Source organism: Procambarus clarkii, chromosome 14, assembly GCF_040958095.1.
Source record: "Procambarus clarkii isolate CNS0578487 chromosome 14, FALCON_Pclarkii_2.0, whole genome shotgun sequence".
In the NCBI taxonomy this organism is placed as follows: Eukaryota; Metazoa; Arthropoda; class Malacostraca; order Decapoda; family Cambaridae; genus Procambarus; species Procambarus clarkii.
Window position 1 is genome coordinate 32,218,814 of NC_091163.1, and position 23,763 is coordinate 32,242,576.

General features: G+C 39.9%; 1 protein-coding gene across 1 annotated transcript in view; it reads right to left on the bottom strand.

The window, feature by feature from the left end:
• Positions 1 to 2,109: 2,109 nt before the first annotated feature.
• The window catches only part of LOC123771022 (uncharacterized), a 570,661-nt gene continuing 549,007 nt past the window's right edge, over positions 2,110 to 23,763 (bottom strand). The window contains exon 37 of the mRNA XM_069324755.1: positions 2,110 to 4,493. Within this exon, the coding sequence (XP_069180856.1) occupies positions 4,384 to 4,493 (110 nt within the window). The 3' untranslated portion in view covers positions 2,110 to 4,383. The remainder of the gene's footprint in view (positions 4,494 to 23,763) is intronic.

A 23,763-nucleotide genomic window follows, 5' to 3' on the forward strand; every position in this document is an offset into this window, starting at 1 on the left:
CATGGGCGTGACACATGTAGCCTCTCGGTATTTATGAACATTTGGAGACGACCTCAAGCCTAGTGGTGGTCGTACCTGTGTGGAGCCCCAAATCGTTGCATCCTTAGGTGGAGGATAAGCAGGTATCTTTGTCTGGAGCTTGCCAGGCGACTGTGTAAACTCAAGTCAGGAGCAGAAGAGCTGTGTGAGCTCATTGTGTGGGGCAGTCTTAAGGAGACTTTGTTGAACGTCTTAGAGGATGCCATCTTGAATTACCTGTGTTGAGCGCCCCCAAGCAACAGGTTCTGTGGTAAGCTCATTTATCCGTTGATATAGAGGTTGCCGGTGCCTGATCGTGTGGCCAGGGATCATGGCAAGTGTATATGCATGTAGGATATATATTTTGATTAAGACAGTGAGTTAAAATAAGCAGTTAAAAATAAGAGAACATGCTGGGGGGAGGAGTGATACACCCTCTCTCGAGGGAGGTGAGTGGACGACTGAGGGGCGGAGGCCGCCAGTGTCACAACTGGGGGGATGCCCCTGCATCTCATCCAGACATGTTTCCAGTATGGACCCGCCCAGGATGGGGAAGTACCTACCACAGTTGGACCGGCGTTGGAGGGCAAGATTTAGGGCTGGCACATTAGTTTATTCAATATGTTCGGTTAGGAAAATATTTTATTGTTGTGGTAATGGAATTGCAGGTTTGTTTGGGAATAAGTTAATGGAGGAACTTCGAGATTGTAGAAGAAGAAGTGTATGCTAATCTCTGAGGTTGAGCAGAACTTCATGGTGTGGAGTTGAACTTCAAGCTGTGTAGGGGAGCTACATGTCTCTTTGTGGAGCCCGTGGAGGAGCTTCACTGATGTTGGAGTTGGACTTCGTGTGCAGCAGATTGGGAAAACTGCAGAAGTACCTTACCTGATTTTTGGAGGACCCAGATATATGTTAGTAGTAGTGAGCCTCAAGGAAGAGAACAGACGATCATGCAGACACATTAATGTAGGGCGAGAGTGCTTGACTGCTTATTGGCATGTAAGACGCAGTGAAAGTTGAGAGATTAATTTATTTTTTGTTGGGGATATTTATGTAGATGTTCCAGGTATTTCGGCCCCAAGCAGAGATTCATATACTTTTATGGTTGAAGATATATTATTGTTGTGCCATGTATTTCAGCCCCAAGCAGTGAGGGGGAGACGGTGAGTTGTGTGCCAAGAGTCGTGCAGCAGCTTCATATAGATAGTTGCTGAAGTCAGGATATATTAGAGTGCTACCGGTTTGTAGCAACTTTGAGTGTTGTACGGTAATATTGCATTATATATCTTTTGTTGTGTATGTTTTAATGTATTAAACGTTTATTAACAGCGGGTCTTTGCTCTTGTGCTGGTGAGGTTTTTCGGAAAGTGAGGGAGAGTGAGAGGGTCACGGCTGTGCATAGGGTGACAGTGGACAATAATTAACTAAAGGTGGATTAAGGAGATCATCCCAAACAAGGAGATAGCGGGGAGTCACGGCATCTCGAGTAGGGTGTATACTCAAGACAACCAACCCAGTTTTGGAGCCGCACCTCAAAATAAAGATGACACTGAGCCCCCTCTACAAGATCAAGACGTGTTCAGGGTGATCTCCCAGTAAATTGCAAGCACTTAAGTGTCCATTGCTGGTCGACCGACGGTAGCGGGAGTGTTGTTGCCGAGGTCAGCTGTATCAGGGAGTGGTTAGGGTCTCTGTTCGCCTGTCCGCAAGTAACAGTCTGGTGCAACAACCACCTCCTTTCGGGTTATGTCCCCAACCCTCCCGATAGTTGGAACAGATATTAATATATGTATTATAACCAGTGACATATTTGTATAACCTTAGTGGATATGTCAGACACTAAAGCTGTATATAAACAGGAATTGCATTATGTGGGCCACTAGGCCTTTTGCAGTTACATATTCATATGTTGTTATAATATTCCAAAAATTGTCAATTCTTGATGTTTATAGTTACTTATATGCTGAACCCAATTCTGGCTATTTCTGTTGTTAATTAAATTCTCATATGATGTGTCACGTTTACCTTAAGCAAACCAGAAAACTCCATATATCGTAAGTCACACAGTAAAGGTAATACTAAAAAGGCATGCAATCAGTATTTGTTTATTATGCAATATACATGACCGTTAGCAAGCTTAAATTAAATAAAATGTCTTGATAAATAAAATAAAAAATACCTCATATTTATATATATAACAACTAATATTTTAATTAACATTCTCAATGGCAATATATTCTCAACTTATCCTGTTCAATGTTATCGGCTATAAAACGCAGTAACATATATGAACATTCTTGCAGATTACTAAATGCAAAACATATTGTTATTAAATTAAAATTATTGAAATGCCTTACAAATGTCAGGTATCATAAGAAGGAGAAAACAGGCAGCATTTTCATTCTGGTGACTGGCTCTTAAAATATATTTAAAACGATTTAAAGAAAATTATGGAACTTAACATTTATAGAGAGACAATATCGATGGCATGAACGCTTATCATAAAGGTCTAACTGCAGCATGGTTGGTGTGTCACCTTGTCTGACGAGCACCAGCTGCAGCATGGTTGGTGTGTCACCTTGTCTGACGAGCACCAGCTGCAGCATGGTTGGTGTGTCACCTTGTCTGACGAGCACCACCTGCAGCATGGTTGGTGTGTCACCTTGTCTGACGAGCACCACCTGCAGCATGGTTGGTGTGTCACCTTGTCTGACGAGCACCAGCTGCAGCAACCAGTAACACGACAGTGTCACCACAAGTCACCAGTAACACGACAGTGTCACCACAGGTCACCAGTAACACGACAGTGTCACCACAAGTCACCAGTAACACGACAGTGTCACCACAAGTCACCAGTAACAGGACAGTGTCACCACAAGTCACCAGTAACACGACAGTGTCACCACAAGTCACCAGTAACACGACAGTGTCACCACAAGTCACCAGTAACACGACAGTGTCACCACAAGTCACCAGTAACACGACAGTGTCACCACAAGTCACCAGTAACACGACAGTGTCACCACAGGTCACCAGTAACACGACAGTGTCACCACAAGTCACCAGTAACAGGACAGTGTCACCACAAGTCACCAGTAACACGACAGTGTCACCACAAGTCACCAGTAACAGAACAGCCTCACCACAAGTCACCAGTAACAGAACAGTGTTACCACAAGTCACCAGTAACACGACAGTGTCACCACGAGTCACCAGTAACACGACAGTGTCACCACGAGTTACCAGTAACACGACAGTGTCACCACGAGTCACCAGTAACACGACAGTGTCACCACAAGTCACCAGTAACACGACAGTGTCACCACGAGTCACCAGTAACACGACAGTGTCACCACAAGTCACAAGTAACAGGACAGTGTTACCACAAGTCACCAGTAACACGACAGTGTCACCACAAGTCACCAGTAACACGACAGTGTCACCACAGGTCACCAGTAACAGGACAGCCTCACCACAAGTCACCAGTAACACGACAGTGTCACCACAAGTCACCAGTAACACGACAGTGTCACCACAAGTCACCAGTAACACGACAGTGTCACCACAGGTCACCAGTAACACGACAGTGTCACCACAAGTCACCAGTAACACGACAGTGTCACCACAGGTCACCAGTAACACGACAGTGTCACCACAGGTCACCAGTAACACGACAGTGTCACCACAAGTCACCAGTAACACGACAGTGTCACCACAGGTCACCAGTAACACGACAGTGTCACCACAAGTCACCAGTAACACGACAGTGTCACCACAAGTCACCAGTAACAGAACAGCCTCGCCACAAGTCACCAGTAACAGGACAGTGTCACCACAAGTCACCAGTAACACAACAGTGTCACCACAGGTCACCAGTAACACAACAGTGTCACCACAGGTCACCAGTAACACAACAGTGTCACCACAAGTCACCAGTAACACAACAGTGTCACCACAGGTCACAAGTAACACAACAGTGTCACCACAGGTCACCAGTAACACAACAGTGTCACCACAGGTCACCAGTAGTTGAATGTCAGACAATATTCCCCATTTAAATTAATTCATTAGCAAACTTGACTCTCAAAATATCTACGAAAAACATGTTATTAAAAATATTATCTCTGCCTTTGAGAATTAAACATTAAAAAAATTCAATAATGCAATAAGACATTACCAAATAATTCGCTTTGAATTATTAGCAGTTCAATCAAATCCTGTGAATATGGAATGTTACCATTTTATTTACAGACAAATATAAGTACTCTATATAATTAGTTTTGGTTTTTAATATACAATAATGTTGTTGGAGGAGTAGTAGGGCCATACTGCTTGCACGTACTCCTTATATGTGTAGTTTGTGGGTCAGTAGTGAAGGGCAAAACCTATGTGGTTAAAGGGATCAGGAGACTTGCCTCGACCCTTGCCTGCAGGGATGCTCTGCCGTCGTCTGCCCCGTGTGTTGACTGGCGCCGCTGCAACATACAATGATACTACATAAACACAATGTTATCCGTGTGTGTGTTGACTGGCGCCGCTGCAACATACAATGATACTACATAAACACAATGTTATCCGTGTGTGTGTTGCCTCGCGTCGCTGCAACATACAATGACACTACGTAAACACAATGTTATCCGTATGTGTGTTGCATGGTTCCGCTGCAACATACAATGATACTACGTTGCAACCCGTTCTCACACAAGACAGCACATATATGACTTAATGCTTAAAGTCATTTTTTTTTGTTTTTTGTTTTTTGAGATATATACAAGAGTTGTTACATTCTTGTACAGCCACTAGTACGCGTAGCGTTTCGGGCAGGTCCCTGGAATACGATCCCCCGCCGCGAAGAAACGTTTTTTCATCCAAGTACACATTTTACTGTTGCGTTAAACAGAGGCTACAGTTAAGGAATTGCGCCCAGTAAATCCTCCCCGGCCAGGATACGAACCCATGACATAGCGCTCGCGGAACGCCAGGCGAGTGTCTTACCACTAAGCCACGGAGACTAAATTTGTTGAATATGAATTAGTAAATATGTGATATATTCCCAGTTACTTTTTTTTCCAAGGCCCAAACTCTTCCTCACGTACCAATTTACGTCTCACAGTACCCGTCCGTCAACCTAGATAGCAGAATAGTCGTGATTGGTTCAATTATAAGGAAAATTGTAGTTTTCAGGTCCCACATGGGTTGTGAAATTTACCTACTATTGTCCATGCTCTTAAAATATTACAGATCAGCTACTTCCTATTGAAGGCTCGTAGTTTTGTTTTGAGAAATATTAGTTGTTCTTAGTAAATTATAATAAGCACTAAAAATTATTACATAGAATAACAGTCCTTCACCAATCAATATTATATACCATAGTTTGTGCTTTACAAATCTTTAAAGGATGTTTTGAAGGAACGCTAACAGAAAACGATGTTACGTTGGAATGTCTATGGGGTAAACTACTGCAAACAGGATGGTATTGTGTCTACTATACCAACTACAGGATGGATATATTGTCCACTACCACCTGTTAGGTGGGTAAGGGGTCCAATACCACCCACAGGATGGGTATGAGGGTCACATCCACCCACAGGATGAGTATGGGGATCACATCCACCCACAGGAAGGGTATGGGGTCCAATATTTACAGTCTCCGTGGTGTAGTGGTAAGACACTCGCCTGGCGTTCCGCGAGCGCTACGTCATGGGTTCGTATCCTGGCCGGGGAGGATTTACTGGGCGCAATTCCTTAACTGTAGCCTCTGTTTAACGCAACAGTAAAATGTGTACTTGGATGAAAAAACGTTTTTTCACGGCGGGGGATCATATTCCAGGGACCTGCCCGAAACGCTACGCGTACTAGTGGCTGTACAAGAATGTAACAACTCTTGTATATATCTCAAAAAAAAAAAAAAAAAAAAAAAATACCACCCACAGGATGAGGATGGCGTCCACTACAACCCACGGGATGGGTATGGGGCTCCAACCACCCACGGGATGGGTATGGGGCTCCAACCACCCATAGAATGGATATGGGGCTCCAACCACCCATAGAATGGGTATGGGGTCCAATAACACCCACTGGATGTGTATGGCGTCCATTGCCGCGCGTCGAGCTGGAAAACCGCAGCATTCATCTCAGAACCATGCCTATTTCACGCAGATTCCTTAATAAACGTAAGAGTTTTATATGTCACAAGAAAGATAGAAATATAAGCTTCATTCTAAATACCTTACCATGGGCATATTTAAATTTAAAGCGAAGATACGTGTACTTTTATAATAGCCGAGCTCCGACCCCGGACAGATCGATCGACCGAGCAACTCTCTCTCAGAACAATGTTTATTTCACGTGAATTCATTAATAAACATATATGTTTTATTTGTCTCAAGAAAGGCAGACATATAAGCTTCACTTTAAACACTTTACCATAGACATATTTAAAGTTCTAATGAAGGTACATGTATTTTAAAAATTACGGAGCTCCCGCCCTGTACAGACTGAACGACAGAGCAACTCTCTCTCAGATCAATGTTTATTTCACGTAAATTAGTTAATAAACACAAATGTTTTATATGTCTTAAACAAGATAGAAATAAGAGCTTCATTTTAAATACATTACAGAAGACATATTTATAGCTCAAGTGAAGATACATATGTTTTTATAGTAGCGCTCAGTAGCTTGTCGGGCATGGAGTGCAGACGCCTACGCACTTGCCGATACATTGTATAATTTTTATTTTTTTTTTGAGATATATACAAGAGTTGTTACATTCTTGTACAGCCACTAGTACGCGTAGCGTTTCGGGCAGGTCCCTGAAATACGATCCCCTGCTGCGAAGAATCGTTTTTTCATCCAAGTACACATTTTACTGTTGCGTTAAACAGAGGCTACAGTTAAGGAATTGCGCCCAGTAAATCCTCCCGGCCAGGATACGAACCCATAACATAGCGCTCGCGGAACGCCAGGCTAGTGTCTTACCACTAAACCACGTAGACTGAGGTGTCTCCACGGAGACTTTAAATTAACAAAGATACGCTAATAAAGCCTGAAATCTTATATGCCTCCAGAAAGATCGAGATATGAACATTATTATGATTGCACCAAATGAAATATATCACGTTCGAGAATAAAGATATATCAATTTTAAATTAAGTTTCGACTCTTGCTCGGGCGAGAGAGATGGGGCGACTCTCGCCCCATCTATTGGAGATTCTGTGCACTAAAGACCCAAAGCTACTCAAGCCCTCCTAGCATTATTTAAGTAATGAAGTAATATGGTATATTTACTCACTATAATGTGGGTGCTGAATGCAAAACATGAGAAAACATATATTTACTCGAAACTAATATAATTTCATTATGAAATAAGTAGCATCAAAGGAAGTCGACGGTCCAAGCGTCAATGTTGTGGAGCGACTTATCCAAGATATATCGTTGTTTGGAAAGTGTTTGTTGGCATATCCAGTTGTCGCACTTCTCTGCACAAATTATCACAAATTTAAATTATAATGTTAACAAGTAGAATACGTATTTTTAATAAAATCTAACATAACTAGCCAGAAAACATTTAACATTTATTAAAAAATATATGTTTGGAAGTTAAATCGACTTCATAGGACAATAGTTTTGTTATATAACAAAATGTAACAGTAAAATGTGTACTTGGATGAAAAAACGATTCTTCGCGGCAGGGGATCGTATTCCAGGGACCTGCCCGAAACGATACGCGTACTAGTGACTGTACAAGAATGTAACAACTCTTGTATATATCTCAAAAAAAAAAAAAATACATATATACTCGTTATTCGTTGACATGCGTTCGCTACTTAAACTACCATGTACTGTACTTATGTAAAATCTCCCATGTCTCTTCACTCATCTCACCGAACCCTACAGGCTCTGTGATATATTGTTTAATTAATTGAGATTCACAAATAAAGCTTATAATTGTATATGTTATCAAAAAGGCAGAGCTTAGTTTAGTTCATTTATTATGCACCCCCATACCCATCCTATGGGCGATAGTGGAGTGTTACAGAGGCACATAATGGGCTCAGGGACTGAGCCCCACAATTCATATAGCCAAGCAAGTTATAATCTTGATAAGCTAGTTACAAAAGTCAATGCACATTGTCACATCAACAATGTGCTCGAGACCGACCACAAGTACAGTTTATAATTTAAGCAACTGACATATATGGAGAGTTAGTGTCACAATTGATATGTTTATCCTACACATAACCCCCTCTCCCCCATCCAATGGGCAGCGGTGGATAGGTTACAATCAAGTCGTTTTTTGCGTTTTATTCAGAGTTTAGATCTTATTGGGTGAGGAAAGATATTTATATTTTAAAGAAGGCTTCTTGGCTGATGCTCTCCATTGATGGAAAATATACAACCTTTTGAAAATCAATGTTAGTTTGATCTAGATATTGTAATTAACGAAAGTATTTATGTCATCAGAAAGGTAGAAATATAGGCTACATTTAAAATCCTTTGTCATAAATATAACTGAAGTGAAAACGAAGATATATGCGTTTTGATAGTTACTTGATGGCTAGCTCTGTGAAGTGTGAAGCCCTGCACACCAGCCAATAAATTGTATAATTAGTTTCCATATATTTTAATTAATCTTAAAAATCTATATGTCAGAAGAAAGGAAGATGTAGCCGTTAATGTGACAACATTTAAAAATATATATCTCTTAAGTTAAATAAATAATACCACCTTATCGCCGGTGTCCGGACACATGAAAACTACCTCGGTATCAGTATCCAGCCCGGCGGGGATCACAGGCTGCACAATACTGATAAATTATGTAATGCACTACTTGTGGTCCATCTCGAACCCATTTATGATGTGACGACTTATAGTGAATTTTGTAACTAGCTCATCAAGATTGTATCTTGCTTAGCTAAATGAATTGTGGGGTTCAGTCCATTCATTTTCTTTCTTTATTATGCACCCCATAATACCCATCCCGTGGGCGGTGGTGTAAAGGATTACAGAGACACATAATCGGTTCAGGAACTGAACCCTCTAGTTCGTTTAGCTAAGCAAATAACAATCTTTTGACTCTAGTTACAAAATTATTAATGTACACATACTTATGCATACATGTACATATACATACGTATACATATATACATACACATACATATTTAATCACCCACACAAATACACACATCAGTAATCTTTTGTGTCACAAGTGATTCAACAAGAGGCTCACAACAGTCACTATAAAAGGCAGTTTACATCTATGAGGAGTCGCACAGTTACTAGTCTTGCTCCACACCCACCCAACTGGGCGGCAGCTTTACAGTCATGTGCATGCATTACCTACAGTAAGCAAATTTTGGATATTTCGCTAAGATTTCGGGCAGCACATCATTATGAATGAAGTACTTATACACATTTCATGGACACTATTGATGTTGTTATCTTTAAATTCCGCGATTTTTTCACATTCCATTATATAATGACGCAAAGTATGCGAATAGTTCTGCTGACAGAGTTTACATTTAGTCAAATCTACATCATCAGATGTTACATTCCCAGAGGGACTTGTAACTGAGCCTAAACCTAGCAGTGGTAACATCTAGAAGTCTGCTAACATTATTGGATGACCCATAGACGTGCAATTCATCAAAGTTTACACAATATTGTGAAATTGAGAGTCAGTGTAGTAACAAATTGGTAAATCATAAATATTGTAAGTAAAGAATCTGATGCATGTGTGTGTGTTGGGGGGGGGGTATACCCTTGGTAAGCGAGAGTGAAAAGTAACCTTAGACGTTCTGCGGTCAATGTGGGGGGGGGGGCCGGGGGAGGGAGGGTGGGAGAGTCAAATCCACCCTCCAACATCTGGGCATAGTACCACCAGCCTCCACAACACTCCATCAGCCTCCAGCTGATGCTTGTAGATGCCTCATCTAACCTCACCTATGTCACACATTAACCTACAGTTCCTGTGATATTTAAACTCCTCATCACAGTGGCGTCTCACCAATATAAACTGTATTGGATTTTGTCCCGAAATAGCTATATGCTGACTGGACGTGTATGTATGTATGTATGTATGTATGTATGTATGTATGTATGTATGTACTCACCTATTTGTACTCACCTATTTGTGCTTGCAGGATCGAGCATTGACTCTTGGATCCCGCCTTTCCAGCTATCGGTTGTTTACAGCAATGACTCCTGTCCCATTTCCCTATCATATCTAGTTTTAAAAGTATGAATAGTATTTGCTTCCACAACCTGTTCCCCAAGTGCATTCCATTTTTCCATTATTCTCACGCTAAAAGAAAACTTCCTAACATCTCTGTGACTCATCTGAGTTTCCAGTTTCCACCCATGTCCCCTCGTTCTGTTATTATTACGTGTGAACATTTCATCTATTTCCACTTTGTCAATTCCCCTGAGTATTTTATATGTCCCTATCATATCTCCTCTCTCCCTTCTTTTCTCTAGTGTCGTAAGGTTCAGTTCCTTCAGACGCTCTTCATATCCCATCCCTCGTAACTCTGGGACAAGCCTCGTCGCAAACCTCTGAACCTTCTCCAGTTTCTTTATGTGTTTCTTCAGGTGGGGGCTCCATGATGGCGCGGCATACTCTAAGACGGGTCTCACGTAGGCAGTGTAAAGCGCCCTAAAAGCCTCCTCATTTAGGTTTCTAAATGAAGTTCTAATTTTCGCCAGTGTAGAGTACGCTGCTGTCGTTATTCTATTTATATGTGCCTCAGGAGTTAGATTAGGTGTCACTTCCACTCCCAGGTCTCTTTCTCGAATCGTTACAGGTAGGCTGTTCCCCTTCATTGTGTACTGTCCCTTTGGTCTCCTGTCACCTGATCCCATTTCCATAACTTTACATTTACTGGTGTTAAACTCCAGTAGCCATTTCTCTGACCATCTCTGCAACCTGTTTAAGTCCTCTTGGAGGATCCTACAATCCTCGTCTGTCACAACTCTTCTCATTAATTTTGCGTCATCCGCAAACATTGACATGTATGATTCCACTCCTGTAAACATATAATTTACGTAAATTAGAAAGAGGATTGGTCCCAGCACCGATCCTTGAGGTACTCCACTTGTTACTGTTCGCCAGTCCGACTTCTCGCCCCTTACCATTACCCTCTGGCTCCTTCCTGTTAGGTAGTTCGTCACCCATACTAGGGCCTTTCCGCTTACTCCTGCCTGCCTCTCAAGTTTGTATAGCAGTCTCATGTGCGGTACTGTATCAAAGGCCTTTTGGCAGTCAATGTATGTATGTATGTATGTATGTATGTATGTATGTATGTATGTATGTATGTATGTATGTATGTATGTATGTATGTATGTATGTATGTATGTATTCATGTATGTATGTATGTTATCATGTATGTGTGTATGTATGTATTCCCAATCACGTTAATAGAGCTGATAAGTTAGCCAAAGAATCTGCCTTTAAAGGAGCCGTTGAGTGTAACTTTGGATTGTCAATGAGCAATCTGAGAGCAGCAGTACACCGAGAACTTCAAGAAGATTTTGTAGATCTGAGGCAAAGTGAAATTGACACCAGTAATTCCATCTATCATCATACTATCATGCAAGAGAAGCCACACATCTATGGTTCATCCAATAAAATCAGCAGACTTCTAGAAGTTACTACTGCTCGGCTTAGACTCGGTTACAAGTATCTCTGGGAATTCTCATTATCTGCTGATGTAGACCTGACCAAATGTAAACTTTGTCAACAAAATTATTCGCACACCCTCCGTCACTATGTGATGGAGTGCGAAAAGATACGTGAATTTAGAGACAATTCTATAACCAATGTTCCAGCGATGTGTCAATATTTCATTCAAAATGATCTGCTACCAGAAATTTTAGCCAAGTATCCCCAGTTTGGTAACTGTAGGTAGTAACTAAGTAATTGTAACCTATCCACCGCTGCCCACTGGATGGGGGGCGGTGTGCAGGACAAACATATAAATTGTGACACTAGCTCTCCACATATGTCAGTTGCTTAATTTAGAACCTGTACTTGAGGTCGATCTCGAACCCATTGTTAATGTGACGACTTATATTGAATTTTGTAACTAGCTCATCAAGATTGTAAGTTGCTTAGCTAAATGAATTGTGGGGTTCAGTCCCTGAGCCCATTATGTGCCTCTGTAACCCTTTCCGCTACCGCCCACAAGATGGGTATGGGGTGCATAATAAATGAACTAAACTAACTAACCTTGTAACTTTAATTATGCTGACCTTCCTATCTGTATTCAGACTGTGCCTACCATCATTATAGGTGATTATAACGCTAGGCATAGGAATATTGGTAATTCGCAGTTCAATAATCGTAACGGCAACCAACTGTTGTCACTATTAGGTAGTCACGATGATGCACAGATTGTGGGTGACCTTGAACCGACGAATATCTACGGGGGTATTCTTGATCTATGTCTCGGTTTCAACGTCGCCCACACCGTCTGTGCCTCGTCAATAGTGCCAGATATGGCGTCTGATCATCTGGCCATATTAGCCACTGTAAGCATTGGAAGCTCTATCCTCCCTGGCGGAATGTTCGCAAAATGCAGTTAGATGATGGCTCTTTGCTCGACTATGTTACCAGATACAAATACCTTGGTCTTGAGGTTCTACTGTACCGCAATGCTTTAGCCAGACTGGGTCGCCAATGTAGAGAGAGGCTCCGTGCTCTCAAGGCTGTGGCAGGCTGTGGCAGGCAAACACAACTATACTGTACAGTCTTATATATTTATTTCAGTTTGAACAATTTTTAACATTAAAGGATAAATCCTTTAATTGGTTTTAACATTCGAGATCTAATTCGTTGATGTTAAATAATATAAGGTTCAAATTTATTAAGATACATACTTTAAAAACTTTTTCTATTTGATACCAACAGTATCACGTTAAGAGAAGCGTCTCGCCTTGCTAACCCAAGTATAAAATATATAAAGAAACGGTGCAACTGTACTGGTATCTGCAGTACAAATATATGTCCCTATTTAAAGAAAAAATAAACTGCACCAATCACTGCCACTCCTCACACCAATGCAACAATAAGGAGAGTGATAACAGTGCTTCACATTCGACAATGTTAAATTATTTAACAGATGACGAGATAATGAACATTGGAACAAATGTACAGCTCTCTGACCTTCATATAAAATCTGCATGTGACCTCATCAAACAAACTGTGCCAAGCGTAGAAGGCCTTCATGACCCAGCGTTGTAGCGAGACCTCTCCTGGCCAGTTACAATTGGTGAATTTATTCAAATTATCCACGTTGATGGTTGTCACTGGGTCACTATTTCCAACATTGGAGTAACTGGACAAATTAACATATACGACACAGGCATAAATTACTATCCAAATCTACTGAAGTTATCTTGTGTGCTCTTGCTAATTGCCAGGATGATAAGCTGATATGCAATATAATGAATGTCAGCAGACACAGGGACTCAAGTATGAGTGGGGTATATGCTGTGGCGTTTGATGCATCACTTGCAAGTGGTGAAGATCCCGTGAACCTCGTATGATGTGCAGAATATGAGACAACATCTTCAAGAGAACTTTGAAGGAAAGTGTCTCATATCATTCCCTGCAGCTCAGACACTGAGAAGAAAACGAATCATCCGGTCATGCTCGATGGAAGTGTACTGCATTTGCAGAAAGCCAAATGATTTGAAGCTGATGGTATGCTGTGACCGTTGCAATATTTGGCACCATGAATCATGTGTAGGTGTTACAGAATGTAATGATGATTCGTGGATTTGTTTCTTGTGCGCAAGCAAGTTGTGAATTATAATTTAAAATACTTAATTAATATATTATTATTATTATTATTATTATTATTATTATTATTATTATTATTATTATTATAACCTTACCAAATGCTTTGCTGAATCAAATAATGTTATTACTTTCAATGTGTTACAATAGCATAATTAAGTGCTGCAAGTGTCAGGTCTTTTATATAGTCGGTATTTGTTATATTCTGTACTCTTTTTATGTTATTTAAATTTCAAACAGAAATAGTTTTTAAAGTATGTATCTTAATAATATTGAACCTTATATTATTTAACGTCAACAAATTAGATTTCGAATATTAAAACCAATTTCAACCAATTAAAGGATTTATCCTTTAATGTTAAAAATTGTTCAAACTGAAATAAATATATAACACTGTACAGTACAGTTGCGTTTAATTATGTTTTGCGATTCCTTTGGAAAAGGTATTTGTGCACCAAGTACTACTAGGTCAGTATGAGATATGCTGAATGTTGTCAATATACCATCTGAATACGCTTCACTTTGCTTTAATCATTGGACGTCCTAATGATTAAGGTCCCTAAAAGGACTTAATCTCTTGTCTATGTATAAGTGAAGGAACTTTCCATAATTGTTATTGCTAATGTTTACTTGTAATACTGGGTATACATCCGGTGTTCTTACCCTCGACCGCGGCGAGGGTAAGCCGCGGTCGTATGGTCTGAAACCCACAAATATTTACAATGGGGGGGGGGGGGTGCATAGTTCACACAAATGAACTATGTTACTTAACTGGAAGCACTCGTACAACATAATTTACACGATTTCTCAGGATTATTATACTTCTTACCAGTATATATACAGTATAGTACCTAGGAGGTTCTCTTCAATGATATCTAAGATAATTAAAAGAACCCAAGCAAACTACTATGGAAATGTGCAGGACAAACATATCAATTGTGACACTAGCTCTCCACATATGGCATTTGCTTAATTTAGGAACTGTACTTGTGGTCGATCTCGAACCCATGTTGTTGATGTGACAATGTGTTATGAATTTTGTGGCTAGCTCCTCAAGATTGTAACTTGCTTAGATAAATAAATTGTGTGTTCAGTCCCTGAACCCATTATGTGATAAATTAACTAAACTAAAAACTATAGTATGGCGACGAAACCTGAACTTCATAATGTAAATAGGGATTAACCAGAAAAAGATATAGGTGAAGAATAACACCAGGTAACTGTAAAGCTGCCGCCCAGTTGGGTGGGTGTGGAGCACATGTCTGTAAAGCTGCCGCCTAGTTGGGTGGGTGTGGAGCACATGTCTGTAAAGCTGCCGCCCAGTTGGGTGGGTGTGGAGCAAGACTAGTAACTGTGCGACTCCTCATAGATGTAAAGTGCCTTGTATAGTGACTGTTTTGAGCCTCTTGTTGAATCACTTGTGACACAAAAGATTACTGATGTGTGCATTTGTGTGGGTGATTAAATATGTATGTGTATGTATATATGTATACATATGTATATGTACATGTATGCATAAGTATGTGTACATTAATAATTTTGTAACTAGCGTCAAAAGATTGTTATTTGCTTAGCTAAACGAACGAGAGGGTTCAGTTCCTGAACCGATTATGTGCCTCTGTAATCCTTTACACCACCGCCCACGGGATAGGTATTATGGGGTGCATAATAAAGAAAGAAAATGAATGGACCGAACCCCACAATTCATTTAGCTAAGCAAGTTACAATCTTGATGAGCTAGTTACAAAATTCACTATAAGTCGTCACATCATAAATGGGTTCGAGATGGACCACAAGTAGTGCATTACATAATTTATCAGTATTGTGCAGCCTGTGATCCCCGCCGGGCTGGATACTGATACCTAGGTAGTTTTCATGTGTCCGGACACCGGCGATAAGGTGGTATTATAAATTTTACTTAAGAGATATATATTTATAAATGTTGTCACATTAACGGCTACATCTTCCTTTCTTCTGACATAGATTTTTAAGATTAATTAAAATATATGGAAACTAATTATACAATTTATTGGCTGGTGTGCAGGGCTTCACACTCTCAGAGCTAGCCATCAAGTAACTATCAAAACGCATAAATCTTTGTTTTCACTCCAGTTATATTTATGACAAAGGATTTTAAATGTAGCCTATATTTCTACCTTTCTGATGACATAAATACTTTCGTTAATTACAATATCTAGATCAAACTAACATTGATTTTCAAAAGGTTGTATATTTTCCATCAATGGAGAGCATCAGCCAAGAAGCCTTCTTTAAAACATAAATATCTTTCCTCACCCAATAAGATCTAATTTCTGAATAAAATGCAAAAAACGACTTGATTGTAACCTATCCACCGCTGCCCATTGGATGGGGGAGAGGGGGTTATGTGTAGGATAAACATATCAATTGTGACACTAGCCCTCCATATATGTCAGTTGCTTAAATTATAAACTGTACTTGTGGTCGGTCTCGAGCACATTGTTGATGTGACAAAGTGCATTGACTTTTGTAACTAGCTTATCAAGATTATAACTTGCTTGGCTATATGAATTTTGGGGCTCAGTCCCTGAGCCCATTATGTGCCTCTGTAACACTCCACTATCGCCCATAGGATGGGTATGGGGTGCATAATAAATGAACTAAACTAAGCTCTGCCATTTTGATAACATATACAATTATAAGCTTTATTTGTGAATCTCAATTAATTAAACAATATATCACAGAACCTGTAGGGTTCGGTGAGATGAGTGAAGAGACTTGGGAGATTTTACATAAGTACAGTACATGGTAGTTTAAGTAGCGAACGCATGTCAACGAATAACGAGTATATATAACAAAACTATTGTCCTATGAAGTCGATTTAACTTCCAAACATATATTTTTTAATAAATGTTAAAGGTTTTCTGGCTAGTTATGTTAGATTTTATTAAAAATACGTATTCTACTTGTTAACATTATAATTTAAATTTGTGATAATTTGTGCAGAGAAGTGCGACAACTGGATATGCCAACACTTTCCAAACAACGATATATCTTGGATAAGTCGCTCCACAACATTGACGCTTGGACCGTCGACGTCCTTTGATGCTACTTATTTACTTATTTCATAATGAAATTATATTAGTTTGGAGTAAATATATGTTTCCTCATGTTCTGCATTCAGCACCCCATTATAGTGAGTAAATATACCATATTACTTCATTACTTAAATAATGCTAGGAGGGTTTGAGTAGCTATGGGTCTTTAGTGGACAGAATCTCCAATAGATGGGGTGAGAGTCGCCCCATCTCTCTCGCCCGAGCAAGAGTCGAAACTTAATTTAAAATTGATATATCTTTGTTCTCGAACATGATATATTTCATTTGGTGCAATCATAATATTGTTCATATCTCGTTCTTTCTGGAGGCATATACGATTTTAGGCTTTATTAGCGTATCTTTGTTAATTATACAATATATCGGCAAGTGCGTAGGCGTCTGCACTCCATGCCCGACAAGCTACTGAGCGCTACTATAAAAACATATGTATCTTTACTTGAGCTATAAATATGTCTTTTGTAATGTATTTAAAATGAAGCTCTTATTTCTATCTTGCTTAAGACATATAAAACATTTGTGTTTATTAACGAATTTATGTGAAATAAACATTGATCTGAGAGAGAGTTGCTCTGTCGTTCAGTCTGTACAGGGCGGGAGCTCCGTAATTTTTATAATACATGTATCTTCATTAGAACTTTAAATATGTCTATGGTAAAGTGTTTAAAATGAAACTTATATGTCTGCCTTTCTTGAGACATATAAAACATATATGTTTATTAACGAATTCACGTGAAATAAACATTGTTCTGAGAGCGAGTTGCTCGGTCGATCGATCTGTCCGGGGTCGGAGCTCGGCTTTTATAAAAGTACACGTATCTTCATTTTAAATTTAAATATACCCATGGTAAGGTATTTAGAATGAAGCTTATATTTCTATCTTTCTTGTGACACATAAAACTATTACGTTTATTAAGGAATCTGCCTGAAATAGGCATGGTTCTGAGATGAATGCTGCGGTTTTCGAGCTCGACGCGCGGCAATGGACGCCATACACATCCAATGGGTGTTATTGGATCGGACCCCATACCCATTCTATGGGTGGTTGGAGCCCCATATCCATCCTGTGGGTTGTAGTGGACGCCATACTCATCCTGTGGGTGGTATTGGACCCCTTATCCATCTAACAGGTGGTAGTGGACAATATACCCATCCTGTAGTTGGTATAGTAGACACAATACCATCCTGTTTGCAGTAGTTTACCCCATAGACATTCCAACGTAACATCGTTTTCTGTTAGCGTTCTTTCAAAACATCCTTTAAAGATTTGTAAAGCACAAACTATGGTATATAATATTGATTGGTGAAGGACTGTTATTCTATGTAATAATTTTTAGTGCTTATTATAATTTACTAAGAACAACTAATATTTCTCAAAACAAAACTACGAGCCTTCAATAGGAAGTAGCTGATCTGTAATATTCTAAGAGCATGGACAATAGTAGGTAAATTTCACAACCCATGTGGGACCTGAAAACTACAATTTTCCTTATAATTGAACCAATCACGACTATTCTGCTATCTAGGTTGACGGACGGATACTGTGAGACGTAAATTGGTACGTGAGGAAGAGTTTGGGCCTTGGAAAAAAAGTAACTGGGAATATATCACATATTTACTAATTCATATTCAACATATTGACTTTAAGCATTAAGTCATATATGTGCTGTCTTGTGTGAGAACGGGTTGTACATAAACACAATGTTAACCGTGTGTGTTGCCTCGCGTCGCTGCAACATATAATGAAAATCCTGTTTCGTAGGACCAAAAGAATGTGGGGGAGAATTAACTCTACAATGAAATTATATTAAATGTTTCGAAGGACCAAAGAATTAATGTTAAAGATCAGAGAACCAGTGGCTTATGGATCTCCAGTAATAAATGCATAAATGTAATTAAACATATTTAAATAAATGGACTGTAATATTAATGCTAATTCAGAATACCAACAAACTTAGGGGTAAATAATATGAAGTTAATACACATTGGCTTATAAGAAGTTAATACATTTCTGGTAATAAAATAAATTATTCAAATAGTTAAATTCCAGTGAGAATACAAGTATATTGGCTAACTAGAAAGTAAGAAAAAACAAATTAGCTGACAGAGATGAACGTAGATAACGTCCGGTATCGTCAACCCGTTAATTCCTGTCTCAGTCAGCAGCCCTTGATGGAGGCTGTAGCTTGATGCTTGGCCTGAGTGCAGGGTGGTGACTGCTAGGCAGGTGAGTGGCCGGCGGTTTGGGAGCTGGGCCCCCCATTGGCTTGCAGGCTGCACGGTAGCTCCTCCTCCCGGAAGCCCTGGGAACATGGCGGCTTGAACGTTGAAAGTGTTTGGTATACTGCGAGTGGTAGTTACCTGCTGGGCATCAGACATTTTCTTGAGTTTGGCAATTCTTCTGGGGCACTTAGCAGAGACAGCAGTATGTTCACCCTCACAATGAAGGCAGTGAATATATTCGTTTCTGCAGTTCTTGAAGTGGTGGTTCCCAGTACACTAGCTGTACCTTTGGTCCTGGAGAGTACAATTCTTTGTGATCGTAGCTGTAGCACTTGTAACATTGATGAAGTCAGTAGTAGCGTTTCTTGGTGATCTAGTGAGGTATGCTAGCGATGCCAAAGCATCGAAAGCCATTGTCAGCAGCAAAAGTTGCTTCCTCAGTCGATATAAAGGTAACCTTCATGGTAGCGAGGTGGCTATCAGTTAAAGTGATAAACTTGGCGGTGACAGCAGTTACTGAAGAGTTCTGGTCATTAATGCTGGCGACGACGTCGGTAACTGCTTTCTCAGAGATCAGGGAGCTCACTCTGCGGACGAACACCGTCCTGGCTACAAGGTAGTGTCCAGGTGGGGTGAGGATCAAATGCGCCTCCTCGAGAGCATTGGGATTGAACAGACCCTGTAAGGCTGCCGCACTGCTGAACAACATTTAGGGTCTGTTGGAAATTTTCAACACTTAATTACTAACCCCCTGGTACAATAAGAGATAATTCTTGTACTACACATTATTTTTTACTAACATTACAAACCAGTAGTGTAGTGAAATTAAATTAATTTAATTAAGGCGTAGTACCGCCCGATTTCTCCCTAGAATCATGGCCGTGTTGCGTCAGCCAGCCAGCCAGGGGGGATAATTTCCACTTATTAATTTAATGGATCGAATTGAATCCAGCCTCATTTACCTTTCTTTATTAAGGATAATTGAATTTTTAATGGATTCACCTTTAATCAATAGTATATATATGTCCGTTTACTGCAAATAATTTATACAGCTGTGATCAGCTGATCCCCTAAATGAAAGGATAAACTTGATTTCCACTCTAAACATTTCTCGTTCATTTAACTTCATCTAAATTAATTGACTTGCACTACGAGAAATCAAATGTTATTTTATACTGCCTTTTTATTATGACGAAAATACTCGTCAACCACCTCTCCATCCTTTAGGAACTCTGAAATATTACAAATTATTCCCAGAGTTCCAGCATTGGAACGAGTGCGCATGCGTCACAGGCAGGAGGAAGAGGGAGAAAAGTCACCATATTAACCAACTGATAGCAAGGTGTTCTGAAGTGGCCTGACAAAAATAGATCTAATCTGCAAGCATCCGTACTTCTACAAGCTTCTAATCGAGGGTACAGCTTTACCAGCTTACGAACACCACGTTCGGCACGACAGTACACCGCATTTGTATATAATTTGGCCTTATTCATACTTTAATGTTGGTGCCCTGTTGTTGCATAGCAAGCGATATAAAACACCGACGTAAGTGCTGATCTTACCCTCCAATTTCTTTAGATCATGCGATTAAATGTGCAAATAATAAGTTTGGAGTGGAAATTACATAAGATTTGCCTTTCAGCGTGGTATTAAGACCAGGAGAGACGTGTTTCTGCCCCAAGATCATGTGTTCATCAAGGGCTGCTGACTGAGACAGGAATAAACAGGTTGACGCTGCCGAACGTTATCTACGTTCATCTCTGGCAGCTAAGCTATTTTGTCTTACTTTGTGGTTAGCCAATATACTTGTCTTCTCACTGGAATTTAACTATTTGAATTATTTATTTTATTATCAGAAGTGTATTAACTTCTTATTAGCCGAAGTGTATTAACTTCATATTAATTACCCCTCCCAAGTTTGTGGGTGTAAGGAGTTAGTTCTGAATTAGCATTAATATGACAGTCCATTTATTTAAATATATTTAATATTTAAATATTCCATTGTTGATCACATCCAGTGGTGCAATGGCGGGTTTTTGGAGCCCCCGGTCGAGGATCTCTGACCGGGTAAAGGTCTAGTCCCCTCTGAAGCGGACTTTTATCCAATAGATCATGGTACCAATAGAGCTTAGTACCAGAGTGAAGCAAAGCTCGACTAGAGCAATCAGCAAACACCTCCCGCACAGGGAGTGTTGATGGCAGATGTCACTATCGGTGACATCTTCACTCACTCCTACTATCCATCTCCATCTCATTATTGGTGTGGCCGGCTGGTTCGCTCATGACATTACTGACGAATACCTTGCCTCTCCTCTCGGTATATGAAACCAGGCTCGAAGTTTAGCTGACCTTTTAGAGTAAAGTACTCAATGAGAAATGCAAGGGGAAATGTAGACATTTTAAGTGTGGGTATACCCCCACTCTCTATGATTCACCTAGCTCCCTTAATCATAGGGAGCCGCAAAAGGTAGGGTGAGATGATTGTTGCCTGACTCTGGCTTCCTGCTGTCCTCCAGGTCTTACATCTTCCCTCTGGGTCAATGGAGGACCATCGAACAGTTGTATCCTTGAAATTGAATTCATCTGGATGTTAATTACTGGTGCCATCTCCCGAATGAACACAGCCTCCAGTATACGAAACCTCCTACGATCGTCAGTGCATGTGATTACTGTCGTATCTTTCACTATGTCTTGGCGATTCAGGATGGTGTTGTGGTATTGAGAATGATGTTACTTAATACCTCCATCTTGCTAATGAAGTGTAAGACGTCTACTCAATGTATTCATGGTATGTAGAATGTAGCATATATTTCGGAGCGCACAGTCTGCAGAGCTGCATTTGTATTGACACACTACGTTAGAACACCTCAGTTTGTCAGAGGAGGCAGAGATAGGATTTATCATAATGAAGGAAGAGGTATGAGGGTGGTTATAATAGATGACACGACGAATCCTTGTGTTTTCACTGTAAGGTTTGCAATTCCTGTCAATTATGTCTCGCATCATCTTTTCACCTTTCCTGTATGCCTGAGTGAATATATTTTTATAATACACTGAAATGTCTTCTCTTGGGGGCCGATTTTCTACCCCTGGGGCCTGATTATTTTCAAACTCATAGCGGCATAGGCATCTGACTGAAAATACTTACTCACGATTTCGTCGAATTTTGTATTGCGATTTCTGCGATTTTAGTATTCGTAAGTACTGCTAACGATTTCGTCGATCTCTGTAATCGTTGTTCACAACAATTTGGCGGATTCATTCAAGTTCATGGTGCAAGAGCTGCCAAGAAGAGCATGTACGTATTGCACGATATATATATGCATTGATGACTCTTCTCTTATGCCTGTCAGTGCATTCACTCTTACTGTTCATACATTTTCTTGCATCAGTTGGTTTACGTACACATCTGTGATGAATCTACCCGAATTACCGTCAGCGAGATCATCGAGGAATGAAATCCTGCCTCCTTCACTTTTCTCTCCACTTTTCTTCAAGCCTGAGAATTCTTGTAGCTTGCCACGAAGCCTCTCCAATGTGTTATCATTGTCAACACATTCGAATATGTCGTCGACGTAGCTGCAGAAGATACTAGGGTTCAGCCCTTCCTTCTGCATTATGGACTACTCAACATAAGCACGAATGCTTACCCCCCCCATACATCGTATATATGTATATATGTTCCAGCTGTAATGCTGGATACATCAGAAGTTCCATTCGGAACTTTAAGATTAGGATACTTGGGCACCGGGGAATATAATTTAAGACTGGCTTACCATAATCCAAATCAGCAGTCTCAGAGATTAGAAATCATTGTAATGAAGAGGATCATTCTATGCTGGAATCCGATCTATTCATTCTCGTATTCTTGAAGATATCCTCACAGTGTACCCAAAATTTGCCAGTGCAGGCTACTAAACATATGGCCCTGTATGACTAACCATCCTGCGAGATGGGGACTTGTATTACCACTGCTACCTTATTCACTCTTGTGTTGATGATATCCTCAAAATGTATCAGGAGTCTGCCAGTGCAGACTGCCTATCACATGCCTCTGTTTGACTAACCATCCTGTGTGATGGGGATTTTTTAGCATCACCTACTTAGCTTTTTCGACACACTGTACTCCACTTCATATAGTCTAGGGTAGCTGCAAAAATGCAGATGTACCTCATGTATTAATAAAAAAATGGAATCCGATTTTAAAATTTTTGACACAGGGATGAGTGGCCACTCGGATTTGAGTATAATGGAATCCATATATATCGGGGGGTTGCGGGCTCTGCTAAACAGTAATGGTTTAGATACTGAATTGAATACTGTATAATTCATAGTTAGCCTCATGTTATAATTTATAGTTCACGTAGTCGTCTTTATTATTTGCTTTAGTTTCCCCCGAGTTATGGCTTTGATACTCATGTAGAGTATTGATATACTGTATTGTTAAATTTGTTTTAATTATTATATATTATAACTTTTGGTAATCAGTTTTTTTGCAATATTTGTATCTTATAAAGTGTTTAACTGTGAATCTAAAAGCGTGTTAAATACTTTGTTTTTATATAAGTTTACTTCATATTTGTACTTTTTCTTGTAATTTTGTATTAATTTTGAGTATCAGTGAAATA